Below are 18,674 nucleotides of genomic sequence, written 5' to 3' on the forward strand. Positions count from 1 at the left end.
TGCCCAAAGGGTGATAAAAGAATGTCTACCCTTTGATCCAGCCATAGCACTGCTGGGTCTGTACCCCAAAGAGATAATAAGGAAAAAGACTTGTACAAAAATATTCATAGCTGCGCTCTTTGTGGTGGCCAAAAACTGGAAAACAAGGGGATGCCCATCAATTGGGGAATGGCTGAACAAACTGTGGTATATGTTGGTGATGGAATACTATTGTGCTCAAAGGAATAATAAAGTGGAGGAATTCCATGGAGACTGGAACAACCTCCAGGAAGTGATGCAGAGCGAGAGGAGCAGAACCAGGAGAACATTGTACACAGAGACTAATACACTGTGGTACAATCGAAGGTGATGGACTTCTCCATTAGTCTCAATGCAATGTCCCTGAACAATCTGCAGGGATCTAAAGAACACTATCCACAAGCAGAGGATAAACTGGGAGTAAAAACACCGACGAAAAGCAACTATTTGACTACAGGGGTGGAGGGGATATGACTGAGGAGAGACTCTAAATGAACACTCTAATGCAAATACCAACAACAGGGAAATGGGTTTGAATCAAGGACACGTGATACCCAGTGGTTGGCTATGGGAGAGGTGGGGGCAGGGGAAGGGAGGAAAAGAAAATGATCTTTGTTTCCAATGAATAATGTTTGGAAATGACCAAATAAAATAATGTTTTTTAAAAAAAATAAAAACCTTATGTGGGGATTATGTTCATTTAATTAAGTAATTAATTAGTCATTTTCAATTACAATTTCTAATTGATCCAAGCCTGCTAGCTAGATCATAGCGGCAGTGAGTCAGCAGGTGAGTTAGACCCTATGGCCTACTCTTTCATATGTGCTAGCTAATCCGGAAAACATATTTTTGTTTGAAATGTTGAAGAATCTATACCTCTATCAGGTGAACTGGCAGGGATCATATTTTTTCTTTCTTTTGATTTTTCCTATTAGTGCCTAGAACACATTAAGTGGTTAGTAAATGCTTGTTGCCTAATTGTAGCTGTCCAATAGGCCTCATGTTGGACAGAAGAAGCATATAGAATCATACCTTGATCACTGCAATAGGCCGCTGGTGGGTCTGACTGCCTGAAGTCTCTCCTCACAGCAATCCACCCCATTCAGTCACTAAAGTGTTTTTCCTAAAGTGCAGATAGGACCCTGTGAGCCCCTTACTCAATAAACCCTACGGGCTCCCTATTCCCTCCACAAATGCCTCAAATACAAAATCCTCTGCTTGGAATTCAAAGCCCTTCATGACCTAACTTCCTCCTATTTTCCTAGTCTTCTTATATCTCTCCCTCTCCAGTTACTCTTGGGTCCAGTGACACTGGCCTCTTTGCTGGTCCTCAGACAAAACCCTCAGCTCCTGTCATTCTCTCTACTGTCCCTCCAAGCCTTGAATGTTCCCACTCTTCAACTCGGTCTGGGGACTCCCCTGATTCCTGTAAGTCCCAACTGAAATCCCACCTTTTACAAGAAGCCTTCTCTAATTCCTCTTTATTCTAGTGCCTTCCCTCTGTGAGTTATTTCCTTTTTATCCTATCTATAGCTTCTTTGTATATATGTTTGCAAGTTATTTCTCCTATTAGATTGTGAACTCCTTGAGGGTAGAGACTATCTCTTTTTTTTGGGGGGGGGTAACCCCAGCCCTTACTCAGTGCCTAGAACATGGTAGGTGCTTAATATTGATTGATTGATTGATACCAGCTAATTATTATCAACTATGTATATATTATTTTATAGATTGATTTTTATATATGTATAGACATATAATATAAATTAATTTTATATTTATTTACTTAAATTTAAATCCTATATATTTTATATTTATGTATAAATATATTTATAGAAAATACTATAAAATAATATATTATATGAAATATATAAATAAATCTAAAATATATACATCTGTATAAATATAGATCTATAAATAGACATACTTATTATATATCTATATCTCCAAATGTGCTAGTTCAGTTATCCTCTCAAAAAAGGATGATAAGACTAGTCTAGCATCAGTCTCCCTTGAAAAAATTTCTTATTTTTAGTCAAAATTCTTATAAAAGATATCAGTAGTACATCATAAATTTGTATATTTGCTGAATATCAACCTTATTAAAGAGAGATACTGAACTTGTGATTTCCCTACACAAGGAATTCTCAGATTACAAACTTCTCTCTATTCTTGCTGGTTGGTTCTTTCTCTACAGTTCATAGACCTAGAGAATAGTTCTGGATGATGGACATTTATGATACTTGCACGAAATCAGTTGGCCTTTGTATGGGAGAAGCAAGACCTGAACCTAGATCTTCCTGACCCTAAGGCTCTATCCAATATGTCTCAACCTTATTATAAAAATTGCTGTTGTTGCTAATTTCAGTGACTTTTGTTTTATATAGAGAAATGAATTTGTAACCATTTTTCAAATCTCATTAGCAAGTAGCAATTAACCTGATCTATAGTTAGACTTCTAACTAGGGAGGCCCATGACCTTGGAAAGGGGAAAAAATTACTTCTTTATTTTTAATAACCTCTAAATGTAATTTAGAAAAAAATATTATTCAGAAACAGGGTTCATAGGCTTCACTAGACTGCCAAAGGGGGTCTATAAGACCAAAAAGTCTCTGATAACCCCTGACTAAAAGGGTTACCTAGAACAATACGAGGATAATGACTTTCCCTGAGATAAACAGGGGTGGGGAGGGCGAGGGTACATCCAAGAGAGGTGCTGGAAGCTTTTATAAATTTCTCTTTAAGAGCAATAGGAAAAGCGAAGGGTAAGAGTGTCGACTCCATGATGACTCGTGATTTATATACTACAAGTCCCAGTATTCAGCATGAACAAAAACCACAACTCCCAGAATCCCTCGCGTATCGCACTTAGCCTCAGTGTCATCCTGGGAATTGTAGTTCATTAGGCAGTCGCTTGCTCTCAGGGCCGCTGTTGCCTTTCTAGCTCCTGTAAATTCGGGAATATTCCTGTGACTTCCGGAAGACTGTAAATTTGATGGGGCTCGAGTGCGGCGAGTTCCTCCTTGGTGCAGGAAGGTAGCTTACTTGAGGCTAATTTGAGGAGATTCAAAAGGCTCCGCCCTTCCATCCCACGAGCAACCGCGTCCCAGCGAAGCTACTTGTCCCTTGGTGCTGGCCGTAGCCGCCACCCATCCCTCTTTGTGTGATCGGGAAAGCCGAGGCACCGGCGAGAACGTTGGGGGAGCGTCGGAAGCAGAAGACCGAGTTCCCGGCCAGTCGCAGTCAGTCAGGCGGGCTCTCTCCATCCCGCACCTAGTCAGGTGGGTTGGCCTTTCTGTCCCGCACATCCTCCCACCTCCACCCCGAGCCCTCGGGGTAGGCCGGAAGAGAGCCGCCCGCTTGCCTGCCCGGGTCCCCGCTGTCAGTGGGGCCTTCCCCGGCCTTGGCCGCGGACTGAATTGAGGGGAAGGAGGGTGTCGCCCCCAGGAGTCGCCCGTGCTTGGCCCGGGACCTCCGTGCGGGAACGAGGCACTTGGACCACTTGGCTCCTGCAGCTTTTTCCCGGGGACACTCGAGCCTCTACTTCCCCCTCCGGGCCCGACCCCGCCTCCTTTCCCATAAAAACGCCCCAGTCCCGTCTCTACTTGTATGCTCGAGCTCAGGCCCCCGAGCCGAAAACTCCTGAGATTTTTCATGGGTGTGAATCACGGAGCCCCTACCTGAGTCTCCCTGAGAGATCGTGGGGTTCAAGTAGTGCGTGACAATGAAATTTTAGCTGCATGTTTGCCACTAAAATAAAAACGGCTTCTACAGAAACATACAGTTAGATGGAGAACTTCCTAAGGCCAAGATCCATGGGTTAGGTCACTTGATGGTTTCCCTGCTGCATTTTAGTTTGTTGGATGAATATAGACAATATTAGTTCCTTGTCAATATCCATTGGTTATCGATAGAAAAGTATATTAGGAGTTCATAACTTTGACTCTATGAACTTTTAAAAATATAAGTATTAAATATAATTGGTTTTCTTTGTATTCTATTTTATACTTTTAAGAACATTCTGAGAAGGATTCCATATTGTCATACTGCTATGGAGATCCAAGAACCTTTAGACTACATCCGTGTAGTACAGGCTAGAGAGAGTAAGGATGGAAACAAGATAAATATTTCTCATGTGGTTTCTATTTTCAGGTGTGTGTGAATGTTTAAACTTTTGAGGGGGTTTTAAAAGAATATACTAGGGAAATACTTTTCTTTTGTTTAGGGGAGTAAATGGTTGTCATTTACAAGTTCAGAGCCTCCCTTACTTGTAAAGGGGTTAGTATTGCCTCCTGAAATTTCCTTTGTGCTTGATAATTAGTTTAATTGTCTCCTAACTTGCCATTATGGTAATATAACAATAATGATAATTTTATGTGTTTGGGTTTGGTTTTTTTGAGAAATTTTCTACCCAGTAGTTCCAAACACTTTTAAAACCACAGTTCTCAAAAGCATTAAAAGTTTTGCAGAGCACAGAGGGATTGACTGTTATAAATTAGTAAATTGGAGCATAATATAGTTTGTTGTCTCCTAACATTATTTCTGTAGAGACCCCTAAATTTTCACTAAATTAATATTCAGCTCTTTCTGAAACCAAGGATGATGAATTATAACCGTTTAATTATTCCTCAAGGCCCTGATGCATACAATCATGTCTTAATACAATCTTTCCTCTCCCTTTGTCCTCCACTAAACTTACATTCTACTGAACAAATCAACATAAAAAACAAAAACATAGGTACCTAATAATTTGAGTTGAAGCAGAGAGAACAGCTAAGAGGATGAGGAAAGGCAAGTAGGAAGTAGTTGTCATATGAACTTAGCTTAAAGGAAGCTAGGGTTTCTTAGAAGTACAAGTGAGGAGGAATTGCCTTTTAGGCATGGAAGATACCTGGCAAAGGCATGAAGTAGAGAAAGGGGATGTCAAATACAGGGAACAAGCAAGTAAGCCCATTTGGTTGGAATGGTAAATGGATTAAGAGGAATAATGTGCAATAAACCTGGAACTAAGGAGCCAGACTGTGAAGGACTTTGCCAAGCTAAAGAGTTTGTGTTTTTCCTACAGGCAGTAGGGAGCCAGTGAAATTTCTTTTTTTTTTATAATTTTATTCAAAGATTTTATTTTCCCAATTATGTGTAATAACAATTTTCAACATATATTTTCTGAAAATATGAGATCCAAGTTGTCATCCTTTCTCTATTCCCTCCCCACTCTCAGAGATGGTAAGCAATTTGATTTGGTTTATATATGTATTATCATGCAAAACATGCTTCCATATTGGTCATTGTTGTAAGAGAATACTTGCACATAAAGCCAAAAATTCAGAATAAAATTGTAAATAAACTAATGTGAAGGATATTATACTTTGATCTGCATCTAACTCCCAGCAATTCTTTCTCTGGAAATGGATAAGTCCTTCAGTATTATCCTGAATCATTGCATTGTTGAGAGTAAGTAGCTAAGTCTTTCACAGTTGATCATCATATGGTATGACTTACTGTGTTCAGTGTTCTCCCAGTTCTGCTTATTTTACTCTTTTGATACATTCATATAGATCTTTCCAATTTTTTCTGAATTATCCTGCTTCTCATTTCTTATAGCACAATAGATTCCATCACCAACATATAACACAATTTGTTCAACCATTCCCCAATTGATGTATATTTCCCTGATTTCTAATTCTTTGTCTCCTGAAATAGAGCTGCTGTAAATATTTTTTTTTAAGTAGGTCCTTTCCCCTTTTTTGTGATCTCTTTGGTATACAAACCCAGTAGTGTTATAAACCTATGCCACTATAATAATAGGATCAAAGGGTTTGTGGTTTTATAGTTCTTTGGGCATAGTTCCAAATAGGCCTCCAGAATGGTTGGATCAGTTCACAACTCCACCAACAAGGCATTAGTGTCCCAATTTTGGCATATCCCCTCCAATATTTATTACCTTCCTTTACTGTCATATTAGCCGATCTGTTAGGTGTCAGATGGTGCCTCCCCACTGAAATTTCTTAAATAGGGGCCACTGAAATCTCTTGAGCAAGGGAGTAACAGGTTTAGAATTGTGCTTTAGGAAGATTATTTGGCAACTCTGTGGAAGCTAGAAAGTGGAGAGAATGAAAGTTCCCAATTCAAAGGCTCTTGTCATAATCCAGGGGAAAGATAATAAAGTTCTGAAGAAGAGTAGTAGCCATATGAGAGAAAAGAAAGGGATGGATGTGAGAAGTGCTATGAAAGTAGAATTACCAGGATTTAGCAATTGATTCACTATGAGGGGTGAAGGACAGAGATGGAAATAAGGCAGATGGTACCCCCAATAAAAATAGGGAAGTTTAGAGAAAGATTGATTTTAGAAGGGATTTAAGTTCAGCTTTGTATGTTACCTTTGAGATAGATGCCTTCTTGCCTGTCTCAGTTGTTGTTTAATAAAGCAATTTAGTTTTGATTGTCATTCTTAGAAAAGTGGTACTTAACAGTTATTTTTGGAGTTTGAGGAATTTTTTGTTGCCATTCAATTCAACAATTAAATGAGCAACCAGTCAATAAGTATTTATTAAGCCCCTCCTGTGAACCAGGTACAGTGCTTAAGCCCTGGGGGATACTGGGAACTTACAGTCTAATAGGGAAACAACATACAAACAAGGTAAATCAGATGAATTAGAGATAATCAATAGGGGAAGATATTTGTATTAAGAGAAATCAGGAAAGTCCTCTTGTTGAAGGTATGATTTTTACTGGGACCTATAGGAAGAATGATGAGGAGGGGAAGAATTCCACACTTTGGGGACAGCCAGTGAAATAGCAGTGATAGAATGTTTTGTGAAAGGAACAAAAGGGAGGCCAGTTTCACTGGATCCCAGAGTAAAAAGGTAGTGAATAAGGTGTAAGAAACCCAGAAATGTGTTTGGTAAGTGATGATGAACTCTGAACAGCAAACAGAATTTTAGATTTGATCCTTGAGATGATAGAAAGCCAGTGGAGTTCATCAAATGGGAGGAAGGTAGTTGTGACATGGTAAGACCTAGATTTTAGGAATTTGACAGATGAGTGGAGGATATATTGGAGTAGGGAGAGACTTGAGGAAGGGAGACTAGAAGGCTATTGCAATAGTTCAGGCAGGAGATGAGAACATTCATGTATTAGGGTGTCAGAGGAGAGACAGAAGCCTATAAAAGAGGTGTTGCAAAGGTAAAATTTATGGGATTTGGTAACAGATTTGTACATGGAGGGTAAGAGAGAGTGAGAAGTTGAGTGTGAGCCTGGGTGATTGGGAGTATTGATTATTTTGATAGCAAGAGGAAAGTTAGGATTAAGTGATAATGAGTTCAGTTTTAAACATGTTGAGTTAAATGTCTACTGGGCATCCAGTTTGAAACATCTATTTAGGCAATTAGAGATGCAAGACTGGTGGTCTGGAAAGAGGTTAGGGTTCAGGGATCATCAGCATAGAGATAATGGTGACCATCGAGGAATGATCATTCCATGGGAGATGATGAGATCACCAAGTGAAAGAGTAGAGAGGGAGAACAGAAGAGAGCTTAGGACAGAGCTCTGGAAAGCTCCTTTGGTTAGTAAGGGGGGACATGAAGTTCCAACAAAGGAAACTTGAGAAGGAAAGGTCAGTTAGGAAGGAGGACAATCAGGATAGAATAATGTCATGGAAGCCTAGAGAGAAGAGAGTATCATGGAGAAGAAGTGACTGAAAATATCTCTTACATCAAACAAATATTTATAAAGTGAAGCCCATCTGATAGGTAGCTTACCATCAAAAGGAGAAGTTATGGTCCAAGTATGATACAAGGTTGAATGTGATGAAGTGAAAAGTTTGAGGAGGAAGTAACCATTTAAAAATGCAGGCAATGCATAGTAGTAATAAAAATGAGTCTGGGGTTGAAAGAACTCATTTTAATTGAGAGCTGTGTCATTTAATATGTGTATGATCTTGGACAGGTTGCTTCTAGGCACTGTGCTAAGGGATAGGGATGTAAAGAAAAGCAAAAATAAATGAATGAATGAACAGAATTAGTCCTGCATTCAAGTTCAGTCTAATGAACAGAGACAACCCAAGCAATATTTTTCTGGTCCAAGTTTCTCCTGGCTTTTGCCTCAGACTCTATATTCCCATTTCACCTTATCTGAAAATACAGATAAGGGATAACTGCTTAGAGTGTTCTGCTTAGTGTCAGAACTTAAAGCCAATTACCAGACCAGTGATTCCTTTTTTATCCTTTGCTTCCCCACAGTTTCTGGGTGCCTCAAATACTACTCAAAAGCAAGCATTTTGCCATTATACAAAGGATACTTTCCCTCTCCTCCTCATCCATTTTATTCCATCCTGGGTAGCCTTACCTGGTACCATTTCAATAGATTCTTCTTTAGGTTAAGGCAAGAATTATTTCATTTTCTATGACTATTACCCTTTTCCAGTTTTTCTTCTCTGACCAACCACCTCTCACTGGTTTAAGGCCTTCCCTCTCCCCTTAATGATTTAGCAGCTTACTGGATAGACAGTGTGGAGTTCAGTTGTCTTCCCTGTAAGCTGTTGAATAATTAGAAGAAAAACCAAAAAGGGTGAATAGTCCTAGAAAATGCTTATTCTCTCTCTCTTTCCACCATACACTGAGTTTCAGATATTCAGGTCAGCTTAAAAGTGTTAAGTCCCTAGTGACAGAATGGGTACATATTCTTAGCATTGCAGAAACAATCTACTGAGCTGACTAATATACAATGGAAAATAGTAGAAGCATTCCCACTGTAAATAGTTACAAAAGAAGATTGTCTGATTTCACTACTTTTAAAAATAGTTTTAGAAATTTGCCCTATGTTAATAAGACATGAAAAAAGTCTACATAATAAATAAATCTTATGTGCATGGAAAATCCAAGGAACTTGACAAAAAATAACTTCAGGTAATAAATGAAGTTTCTCAGAGTAGCAAAATACAATTTAACTAATTTAGTCCTCAAATCATCTTCATTCTTAAATACTACCAACAAAATTCAAGAAGTACTGATATAAAAGAAATATTGATTCTAGTAATAAAAATTAAGATTTAAAGACTAACTTTACAAAAAAGAAACATGTAAATATTACCTTACTAAGATACATATTTAGTGAGTTAATTTTACGTGCTCATTTTTGTTATTTATAAATAAAATTACAGAATGTTTTTGCCAGACATAAAAGACCTCACCATCTGTAGGGAATCCTTCTTGTTTTTGGACTATGCTCATAATATTCTCCTCAGTGTGTCTTATTTATGCCTTACTTGATATTGATAATCAGAAGATGATTGAATATAATTATCCTTGTGATTGGCAACTACCAAAGAATCTTGTATGATCCTAACATGCATAGGAAATGGCTTGTTGGAAGTGACCCTTTAGGGTTCTTGCTAAGCAAACTCTTTTTTTTCTCCTTACCAACAAAGAGTAAACCCAGCAGTCTTATATTCTGTATTCCTCTCAATTCAAGATAATTTAAGAGGGAAGGCAATAGCAATTGAAGAGGTCAGGAAAGACTTCAGTATAGAAGGTGGTACATGAGCTGCATCTTTAAGGAAGGCAGGGATTCTTAGAGGCAGAGGTGAAAAGGGAATATGTTTTTGACATTGGGGACTGCCAGTGCAAAAGTCAGGAGGAAGGGTGTTGTATGTAGGAAACTGAGGTCAGTTTGGCTAGATCACAGAGTAAAGGAGGAGGAGTAATGCCATTGAGGATGGAAGAGTAGTTTAGGATTGGGTCATTTAGAGCTTTAATGGCTAAAAAACAAGGAGTTTACATTTTATCTTAGAGGCAATAGAGGAACCACTGGAGTGGAGTAGGGAAGGACCATGATCATATCTGTGCTTAAGGAAAATCACTCTGACAAGAATGTGTAAAATGAATAACAGTGGTGAAAAACAGGAGATGTGGAGACTGATCAGGAGGCTATTGCACTAATCTAGGCAAAAAGTGATCAGGATTGGAACTAATTGGGGTCTTAACTGAGTGATTAAAGAGAAGTCAGGTGAGATGTTTTGCAGGTAAAAAGAACAAGAGTTGACAACTCATTGAATAAGTTGAGAGGGAGAATGAGGGATTGTGAATATGCTGAGTTTGTAAACATGACTGACTGGCATAATGCTGGTACTTTGCACAAAAATAGTGAAGTTGAAAAGAGGGAGGAAAGTAAAAATTTTTTTAACATATTACATTTCATATGTCTCAAGGACACCCAGTCTGAAATATCTAAAGTCATTTGGTGATGTGGAATTGAAACTCATAAGGGACTGAGGCTGGATATCCAGACTGATGAGTTATTTGTATAGATAGTTATGCCCAGGGGAGCTGATGGAATTACCAAGAAAAAAATTGTAGAGAAAGAAGAGAAATGGGCCTGAGGCAGAACCTTGGGGAATACTCACAGTGAGGAGTCAAATTCTAAGACTAGCATCCTATAATCAAAGAAAGCTTCATGGATTAAGTACCTTCTGAGTTGTGTTTTTTCAAAAAGGATATTGTGCCATGGAAATGAACGAAAACAGTATTTTCTAGGCATTGGGAAATACAAAGAAAGAGGAAAAGGGACAATCTGCACAAATGCATCAAGAAAGAGATGGGAAGAGAGAATCAAGAGAAAGTGAATTATCCAGTTCATTGGAACATAGGGTATGGAAGGAGAAGTAGGATAAAGTAAAGTTACAAAGAGAGGTTGGAATCAAATTGTGAAGAGACTTAAATGCTAGTTAATGCTTTATTCTTTTTATGCAATTGGGAGCACAGAAATGACCTGGTCAGACCAGTGCATTAGGAAAGTTACTTTGGAAGCTGTATGAAAGAAAGATTAGTACCAGTTCAGTTCAATTCAAGAAGTACTTTTTAAGCGCTTATTAAATGCCAGGTGCTCTGCTAGATATTGGAGAGGTAAAATAAAAAATTAAACTATTTCTGGCTTCAAGGACCTTCCCATTCAATCAGGAAAAACAACATGAACAAATAGATTTTATATTTGTAACAGCAAAACTTAAAATACAAAGTAATTTGCAACAGGAAGGGCAATAATAAGTGGCAAGGTCAGGGTAATCTTGGAGGACCTTGTTGAGCTTTTAATGCAGCCTAGAATTACATGAGATAGAATATAAGATGTAAGGTAAAGGAATAGATTATCTTGTATAGAGTGGAGCCCAAAGTTTGGTTTTAGTCATGTTAAACTCAGAGTGTCCATAGGACATAGAGGTAAAGATGTCAGGCAGGTAAGTGAAGTGGAACTGAAGAGCATGAGAAGAAGTTGGACCTGGATATGTAGATTTCAGAGTTATCTGCTTTATTAAGGGGTAAATGAAGCCATGGGCATGGATGAGATCACCCAAAAAGTGAAAGTACTAGGCAGAATACTCCTTGTAGGGTGCAGGAAGATCATGAAATAGCAAAGGTGAAAGAGTAGTTAAACAGGAGGAGAACCAGAAGAGGGCATTGAAATCTTGGAAACCAAGAGAGAAAATAGTGAGTATTCAGAGGGAGGTTCTGTTTGCTGTCATTTGCCACTGTCCACTGGGTCATTTGCTGTAGAAGGATCAAGAAGGATGAAGACTAAGAAACACCCAGCCTAGTTATTTTTAATAACTAGAAGGTAATTGATAACTATGGAAAGAGCAGTTTCATTAGAATAATGAAGAATTATGAGAAGAGTATAATGAATCAGTGAAGGGAACAAATACAAATTTCCCTTTTTCAGAAGTTCATTTTTAAAGGTAAAAATATCTATAACATTATAGCTTGAAGGGTTGGCAACATAGAAGGAGAGATCAAGTGATCACGCTCTCAGAAATAAAAAGAGAGAATAAGATCAAAGGCAGAATTTGGTATTAACAAGGAGGATCACCTTTCCATCTGAGACCAGCATGAAGTAGGGAGGGTCAGGTGAAATCATAGAGAGGTTTTGAGGTACAGAAGATGGAAAACGAGAGGCAAAAATGTACAGAGATAAATAGCAGAAAATTTTAGGAGGAAGAGAACACTACCAGCTAAAGTCGTGGAAGAATTATCCAATAGGTGGTACCTAAGTTAAGCTTTGAAAGAAGCTAGGAATTCCAAGAGACAGTAGTGAGGAAGGTATACAGTCCAGAAATGGGTGATGATTTGAGCAAAAACATTTTGATTATATCAAAAAAGTTTTGCACAAGCAAATCTAATGCGGTTTAAAATTTATAGGGAAATGGGTAATTGGCAAAACATCTTTGTAATAAGTTTCCCTAATAAAATTTCCATATCTAAAATAAAAAGAATTCATTCAAATTTATAAAATTAAGAACCATTTGCTAATAAATGGTCAAAAGACACAAATAATTTTCAAAGAAAGAAATCTAAACTATCCATAAACATAAAAAAAAACACTCCAAATCATTGATAATTAGGAAAATGAAAAATAAAACAACTTGGAGGTTGCACTTCACACACATCAGATTGGCAAAAAGGAAAATGCACATGTAGGAATTCAGGAAGACAGGCACACTAATACATTGTTGATGGAGCTGTGGCCTGGCCATTATGAAAAGCTGTTTAGAACCATACCCCCAAAGTTATTAAACCTTATTTAATATAAGTTGTTAAACTACATACCATAACTATGACTATAATCCAAAAAAAGATCAGAGAAGGAGAAAAAGAGCCCATATGCATATAAATATTTATAGCTGCTCTTTTTTGTTGAAAACTGAGGAGATGACCTATTGGGGAATGACTACACAAAATTGTCAGATGTAAACATAATGGAATATGATTGTGCTATTAGCAGTGATGGAAACTGGGAAAGACCTATGATCAGATGCACAGTGAAGTGAGCAGAACTAGAAGCACAGTTTATCCAGTGACAGTGGTATAAACAACTTTGAAAGACTTTAGAAATCTGATGAATGCAGTTGATAAACTATGAATTCAGAGGTCTAAAAATGAATTACATCATTTACTTTCTGCCAGAAAAGTGATAAGCTGAAAATCCAGAATAAGATGAAACATATATATCTAGACATGGCTAAAGTAAGAATTTGTTTTGTTAGACTATGCATAGTTATTGTGAAGATATTTGTTTTTGTTTTTAATTATATTGAGGAAGACAGTATGAGAGAGATCATAAACATTAGTAAAAAATAAACTTTAAAAAAAGGCTGGAGATAAGAGATGAAATGCTGAGTTAGGAGGGGGAAATATCTTTAGGTCACTTTGGCTGCAACATGCCTAAAGGTTGGGGTTAGACTTGAGATTTAATTGTTATGAAGATCCTCTCCCTCTTTCTCCTCCCTTCACCCTGCCCCAGGAAACCATCCCTCCTCGCCCCTTATCAGCACAGTTCCATACTTCTTTGCAGTTTGTAGTCCTTAAGAGGCCTTCCTAGAGAACTCAGAGAAAGAATGACATGACCAAATTCACATAGCCAAGTATATATTAAGATCGGGACTTGAACCCAGGTCTTCCAGACTTTGAGACTAACTATCTACTCAGCTGTCCTACATCTCTACCCACAGATGGATAATGTGAAACAAGTTTAAAAAGGTAGCTGAAAGTCGAATGTGAAAAGCCAGCCTAAAAAGTTGAGGTTTTTCTTGCTTTAAAAAATATTAAATATGCTTATGTTCAAATAGAAATCATTTTGTTTCTTGTTTACCTTTGGGATTTTTCCAGCTTCCAACTTTAATAGATTAGGAGATTTTGCTTTACTGATGGCATTTGTATAAAGTGTCTTTCTTTTGTAAATCTAAATTTAACAAAATTAAGCTATTGCCAATATTCTGACTATTTTAAATAATTGTATTTTCATTAAGGTCACAGCCATGTCGGACAAAAGTGAATTGAAGGCTGAATTGGAGAGAAAGAAGCAACGGTTAGCTCAAATCAGAGAGGAAAAGAAGAGAAAGGAAGAAGAAAGAAAGAAAAAGGAAGTAAGCTTGATTGTGTGTTTTAACTATATTATTCTGTTTTGAGTAACTTGCCTATTTATTTACTTCATGATTACATAGTATGTTAAACCAAGAGAGCTTTAGTTTTGTGAATGCAACTCTAGTTTAATGTCTTTTTCACTTTAAATAAGCCTTGACTTCTTCAGTGGATTTGTCATTTCATCATTGTGGGGACTCTGTCCCTTACTAAAGATCACAACTCCTCCATGCTTTTCGAATTCTTTCTCTCTTTTCCAGAAGGATCTGCTCTTTAAGTCTCTTAAAACACTGTCTGTGAAATATATATATCTTTTAGTCTTTCTACTTTTTACTGTTCAGTCTCACAGCCTGACTGGCCCACTTTCTTTTCCTGTCTCATATTCCTTGGAAGAAGTAGTCCATTATGTTATATATAAATCATCATTGATTATTTGCTGCAGCCTACCCTCTATACATTTCTATTGGACTTTAGGTTACCTACAATTTTTATTCTTTGGAGGTTAGAGTATTCCATAATTCATAGCCATGGTCACAGTCATTAGATTAATGCTGTTAAAAAAGATGAGTTTTGTGCCAGGGTTTTTCTATGGGATTGTTGGAAATATTACTCACTTTCCCAAGAGCAAGTCAGTTCAATTCAACAAACATTTTATGTGTGTAGTACTTGGAAACAAAGCCAAGAATGAAATAGTTCTTGCATTCAAGAATTTACATTCTACTGGGCTTCTCTATTCCTTTTCTTTAATTCTGGGCCCATCTCATAGTTCATCTGTTGTTCCTGTCCATAGTTAATGTACTAATTGACTTACTGGACTCATGAATAGTAGTCTGAACAAGAGACATTCTTCATTCATTTGATTTTCTATATTTTTTGAATAATCAGAAATTTAATCAATGTGTGACTTTTCATCAATCATTTGATGTCTTCTTTTAAAGATATTTTAAAAGTTGATCTTTGAATGTTTTAAAGATTGCTTCCTTAGGCATGAATCTCTGTATGTTATAAAGATTAAAACTAATATCCAATACTCCAAGTATTATTTTTAATACTATTTATTAAATTCAACTTGAAGCAAAGGGAAAGTGAAAGCTAAAGAGCAAGCTGCTCCCTGCTTCCACGGGGATCCAGAGAGGGCAACCCTGCCCAGAACTGAAACTAAGTACAAAAAAAAAAACAAAAAACATAATGACACATGTACACAAAAGGGAAAAGGGGATTGTGAGAAATGTAGTCAGAGGCATACATTAATACAGTGTGCATGTATGTCTAGTTGGTATAATTCAGCTACTCTTTTCTGCTTCATTCCACTCCCCCAAACATACATTGGGTACTGACATATTAAGAGTACAGATGGGGTGGCTCTACTGGCCTGGATAATGAAAATTAATCATTATAGAAATATAGGCAAATTTGTCTCATTTTTCACGTTTGTTATTCCCAGTTTCACCTATAAATGCTTTGTCTTAGGGCCTCAGCTCGACTCTCTCCATACTCTTCATGACTTCAGTTTCCTTAGATTGGATTATCATCATTATGGAGATGACTCATAGATCTAGAAATCCAGCTCCAGTCTCTCCTCTAACCTTCAGTTTTATGTTACTATTTGCCTAATTGGACATTTCAAACTAAATGTTCCTGAGATATCTCAAACTAAGCATGTACCAGACTGAAGTTATTTTCTTTTCATAACCAACTATCTTCCAAGCTTCTATTTCTATTGAAGGCACCACTGTTCTTCCAGTTTCCCAGGTTTGTAACTTTGATGTTATCCATATTTCCTCTCCCCACATATCTGATTGGTTTCTAGTCTTATCATTTCTACCTCCTCAACATCTCACATGTAACCCTTCTCTTTATACACACAGCCAAGACTTTCGTTTTTTAATCACCTCTTTTATCACCTCTCAATTTTATCACACCTTTTATCACCTCTGGATTAGATTATTATAAAACTCTACTCATTGTTCTCTTTGCCTCAAGTCTTTCCCTACTTTTCTCCTACCTTTTCTCATAGTCTTCCTCCACACTGCTGTCAAAGACACAGATCTGACTATATTACTTACCTATTTGGTCAATTCCAGTGGTCCACCATTCCTTTAAAGATAAAATATAAAGTCCTCTTTTTAGCTTTTAAAGCCTTGTATGACCTGACCCTAAACTACCTTTTTATCCTCAATGGAAGTTATTCTCCTCCCACTCTGTGGTTTATAGCCAGATCTGCTTTATTCCTGTCTGTTTCTCACAAATAACACTCTTCCTCCTTTATCTATATCTTTGCACTGTCTGTTGCCAATTCCTAGAATATATTCTCTCCTCAGCTTTGTCTCCTAGAATTGCTTTCTTCCTTCAAGATGCAGCTCAGTTTCTACATGAAGTCTTTCCTGATCCCCTCAACCGTATTGCCCTCTTTCTCAAACTAATTTGATTCTTATATATGTCCTTTTTACTTATATATGTCCTTTTTTTCTTTCCTAATTAGAATATAAATGCCTTGTGTATAAGGATTGATTCATTTTTGCATTTTTATTCCTAGGACCTAACACAGTATATGGCACATAGCAGTCAATTAATAAATGCTTGTTAATTGATTGATCAGTGATGTGGCAGAGTTGTGTCAATACAAAAGTCTATTGATCTATGCTATCTTATGATATGCAAGTGCTCAAATTATCCATTACCTCCTGATATAATATTTTGGAAATGAGTTTACATTCAAAAGTGGTATTGCCTTCTGTTTCTATGTCTTTCTACGTCAAGGTGATAAAATGTTTTCTCACTGAAGCTACTTCTGAACTCTTTTGACATACTTGTTTTGACAATTGCTTTATATATTTAAACTTACATGAAAATGATAATAGCCCAGGTCAATATCTTTTCCTTTATCCTTTTTCCAGTAAGTTATTTCAGTAGGTCAGATTGGCCTTTTAGTTGTCATCTTTTCATCTTTATTCTTTTAGTTTGGTGTCAATTTTTACATTTTCTCTAGCAAATGGATAGTCTATATACACAGTTGATTCAAAAATGTCTTCCACATCAGCAAATGGTTATATCCTGTCTGCTAAAATAGAATCACTTTTTAAAAAATAATATTCACCATATCTAGCACCTTCTAACTCTTATGGAAGAAAGAATATATGATATACATGTTTTTTCATAATCTTAGAAGCCTTTGCTTCTTAATCCTAAGCACATTTTCCAACATTTTTTACCTCTTCTCCTATGCACTTTCACATTGAAATCACAGGACATCAACATGTATGTTTGTGCTGATTTGATTTAAAGGATCTCAATCCTATTCTTAACAGAATCTCTCAACAATAGATTTTGCTGAATAAACCTCATAGCATTTTTGAATGAGGATCCAAAGGCAAGATAACCAAGTGTGACATAAAATTATGATTCTTGTTACTTTGGGGCACAGAGTTCCACAAATTAAATTCAACAAATATTTAAGTGTTTGTTATCTAAAATATACAATACTATTCTGATGCTGAAGATAACAGAGATAAAAATGAAACTTTTCCTTTGCTCTAGAAACTTCATACATTGTGGAGATTTGGGGAAGGAATAAAAACTTAACTCTTTCATCTTTTAGTTTATTCCTTCAAGGGAAGAATTTAGGTGCCACACTTCCAGTTAGCTGCAACTCCTTCTGTCTTTTATTTTCATTTATGGTGAAAATGTTCATTTGACTTGATTCAGATCTTTCACTAATGTACAAATTGTTGGTCATTTGATAAGAGTATCACCTTTAAAGAGGTAACAGTTAAATTAATATTTGTAGATGATCAAAAAGTTATGTGGTTCTTAGCATCATTTTACCTCCTTTTCACCTTCACTTCAAAAACATAAAGAAGCCACCTGGGACTAAGGATCCATTTGTATTGTAATTTGTTTCATGAATTGCTGTGATTAAATAATTCATTACCTTAAATCTAGGCTACTGGTGATGAGCCTCTTCATTCTTAGTTTCACTGATTCTTGGAGAGTATACAAAGACAGACTATTGCTGGGACTGTAATTAAAGGTTTTCCAACATGGTAGAACCTGTCAGAGGCTGTATTCTACCTGCACAGTTTTCAAGAACCCAGGGTCACCTCCATGCTATGGTGATATAGTAGCATAAAACTTGGAACAATAACCTAATTTAAAAAAATATGGATTTACAAAACTAAAGTAGGGAATAATTACTCATTTTTCCAAGGAAAGGACTCAGTACAGACTTCTTTTCATTGGCATGGTTTTAATTAGTTTAAAATATTGCTTGAATTATAAAAGTTAGATTCCCAGATAGTTTTCCACAAAGCAATGAACCTGTGTACTATATATCAGCATATTCAAGACACAAAGTGTAAATAAATAGCAAACCATTTATGTTTGAAAATAATGTATCTCATTTTATTATTTTAGTCATCTAAGCTGCTAATAATCTGAAAGTATGGGCCTAATTAGTGGTATAGTGGCTATATCCTGAATGGTATAGTGATTATTTGATGGAGAATACATATTTCTTACTGATGAAGAAGGTACTGGATATTTAGGAAACCTGGTTCTCCCCTCTGATCCCTAACAATACTGTTTTATATGTATTGCAGTCAAATATACTTTTTTTGGACCATGTTTATTTTATAGAAAAGTTTTAAATATATAAATATATAAGTGGTATATTCAAAATGACATATTAGCATATTATATCTGAGTATATTAAAATTAGTTTATAAGATACTTTTGTGAATTTATTGTTTCGTTGAC

At 36.6% G+C, this 18,674-nt stretch overlaps 1 protein-coding gene across 4 annotated transcripts in view; it reads left to right on the plus strand.

Annotated features, from left to right (window-relative positions):
* The first annotated feature begins 3,158 nt into the window (after positions 1 to 3,158).
* DYNC1I2 (dynein cytoplasmic 1 intermediate chain 2) overlaps positions 3,159 to 18,674 on the plus strand; it is a 64,100-nt gene continuing 48,584 nt past the window's right edge. For all 4 annotated transcript variants that reach the window (XM_007494362.3, XM_001367907.4, XM_016433702.2 and 1 more), the window contains exons 1-2: positions 3,159 to 3,296; positions 13,808 to 13,924. In XM_007494362.3, the coding sequence (XP_007494424.1) occupies positions 13,817 to 13,924 (108 nt within the window). In that variant the 5' untranslated portion in view covers positions 3,159 to 3,296; positions 13,808 to 13,816. The remainder of the gene's footprint in view (positions 3,297 to 13,807; positions 13,925 to 18,674) is intronic.

Source organism: Monodelphis domestica, chromosome 4 (assembly GCF_027887165.1).
Source record: "Monodelphis domestica isolate mMonDom1 chromosome 4, mMonDom1.pri, whole genome shotgun sequence".
NCBI classification, from domain to species: Eukaryota; Metazoa; Chordata; class Mammalia; order Didelphimorphia; family Didelphidae; genus Monodelphis; species Monodelphis domestica.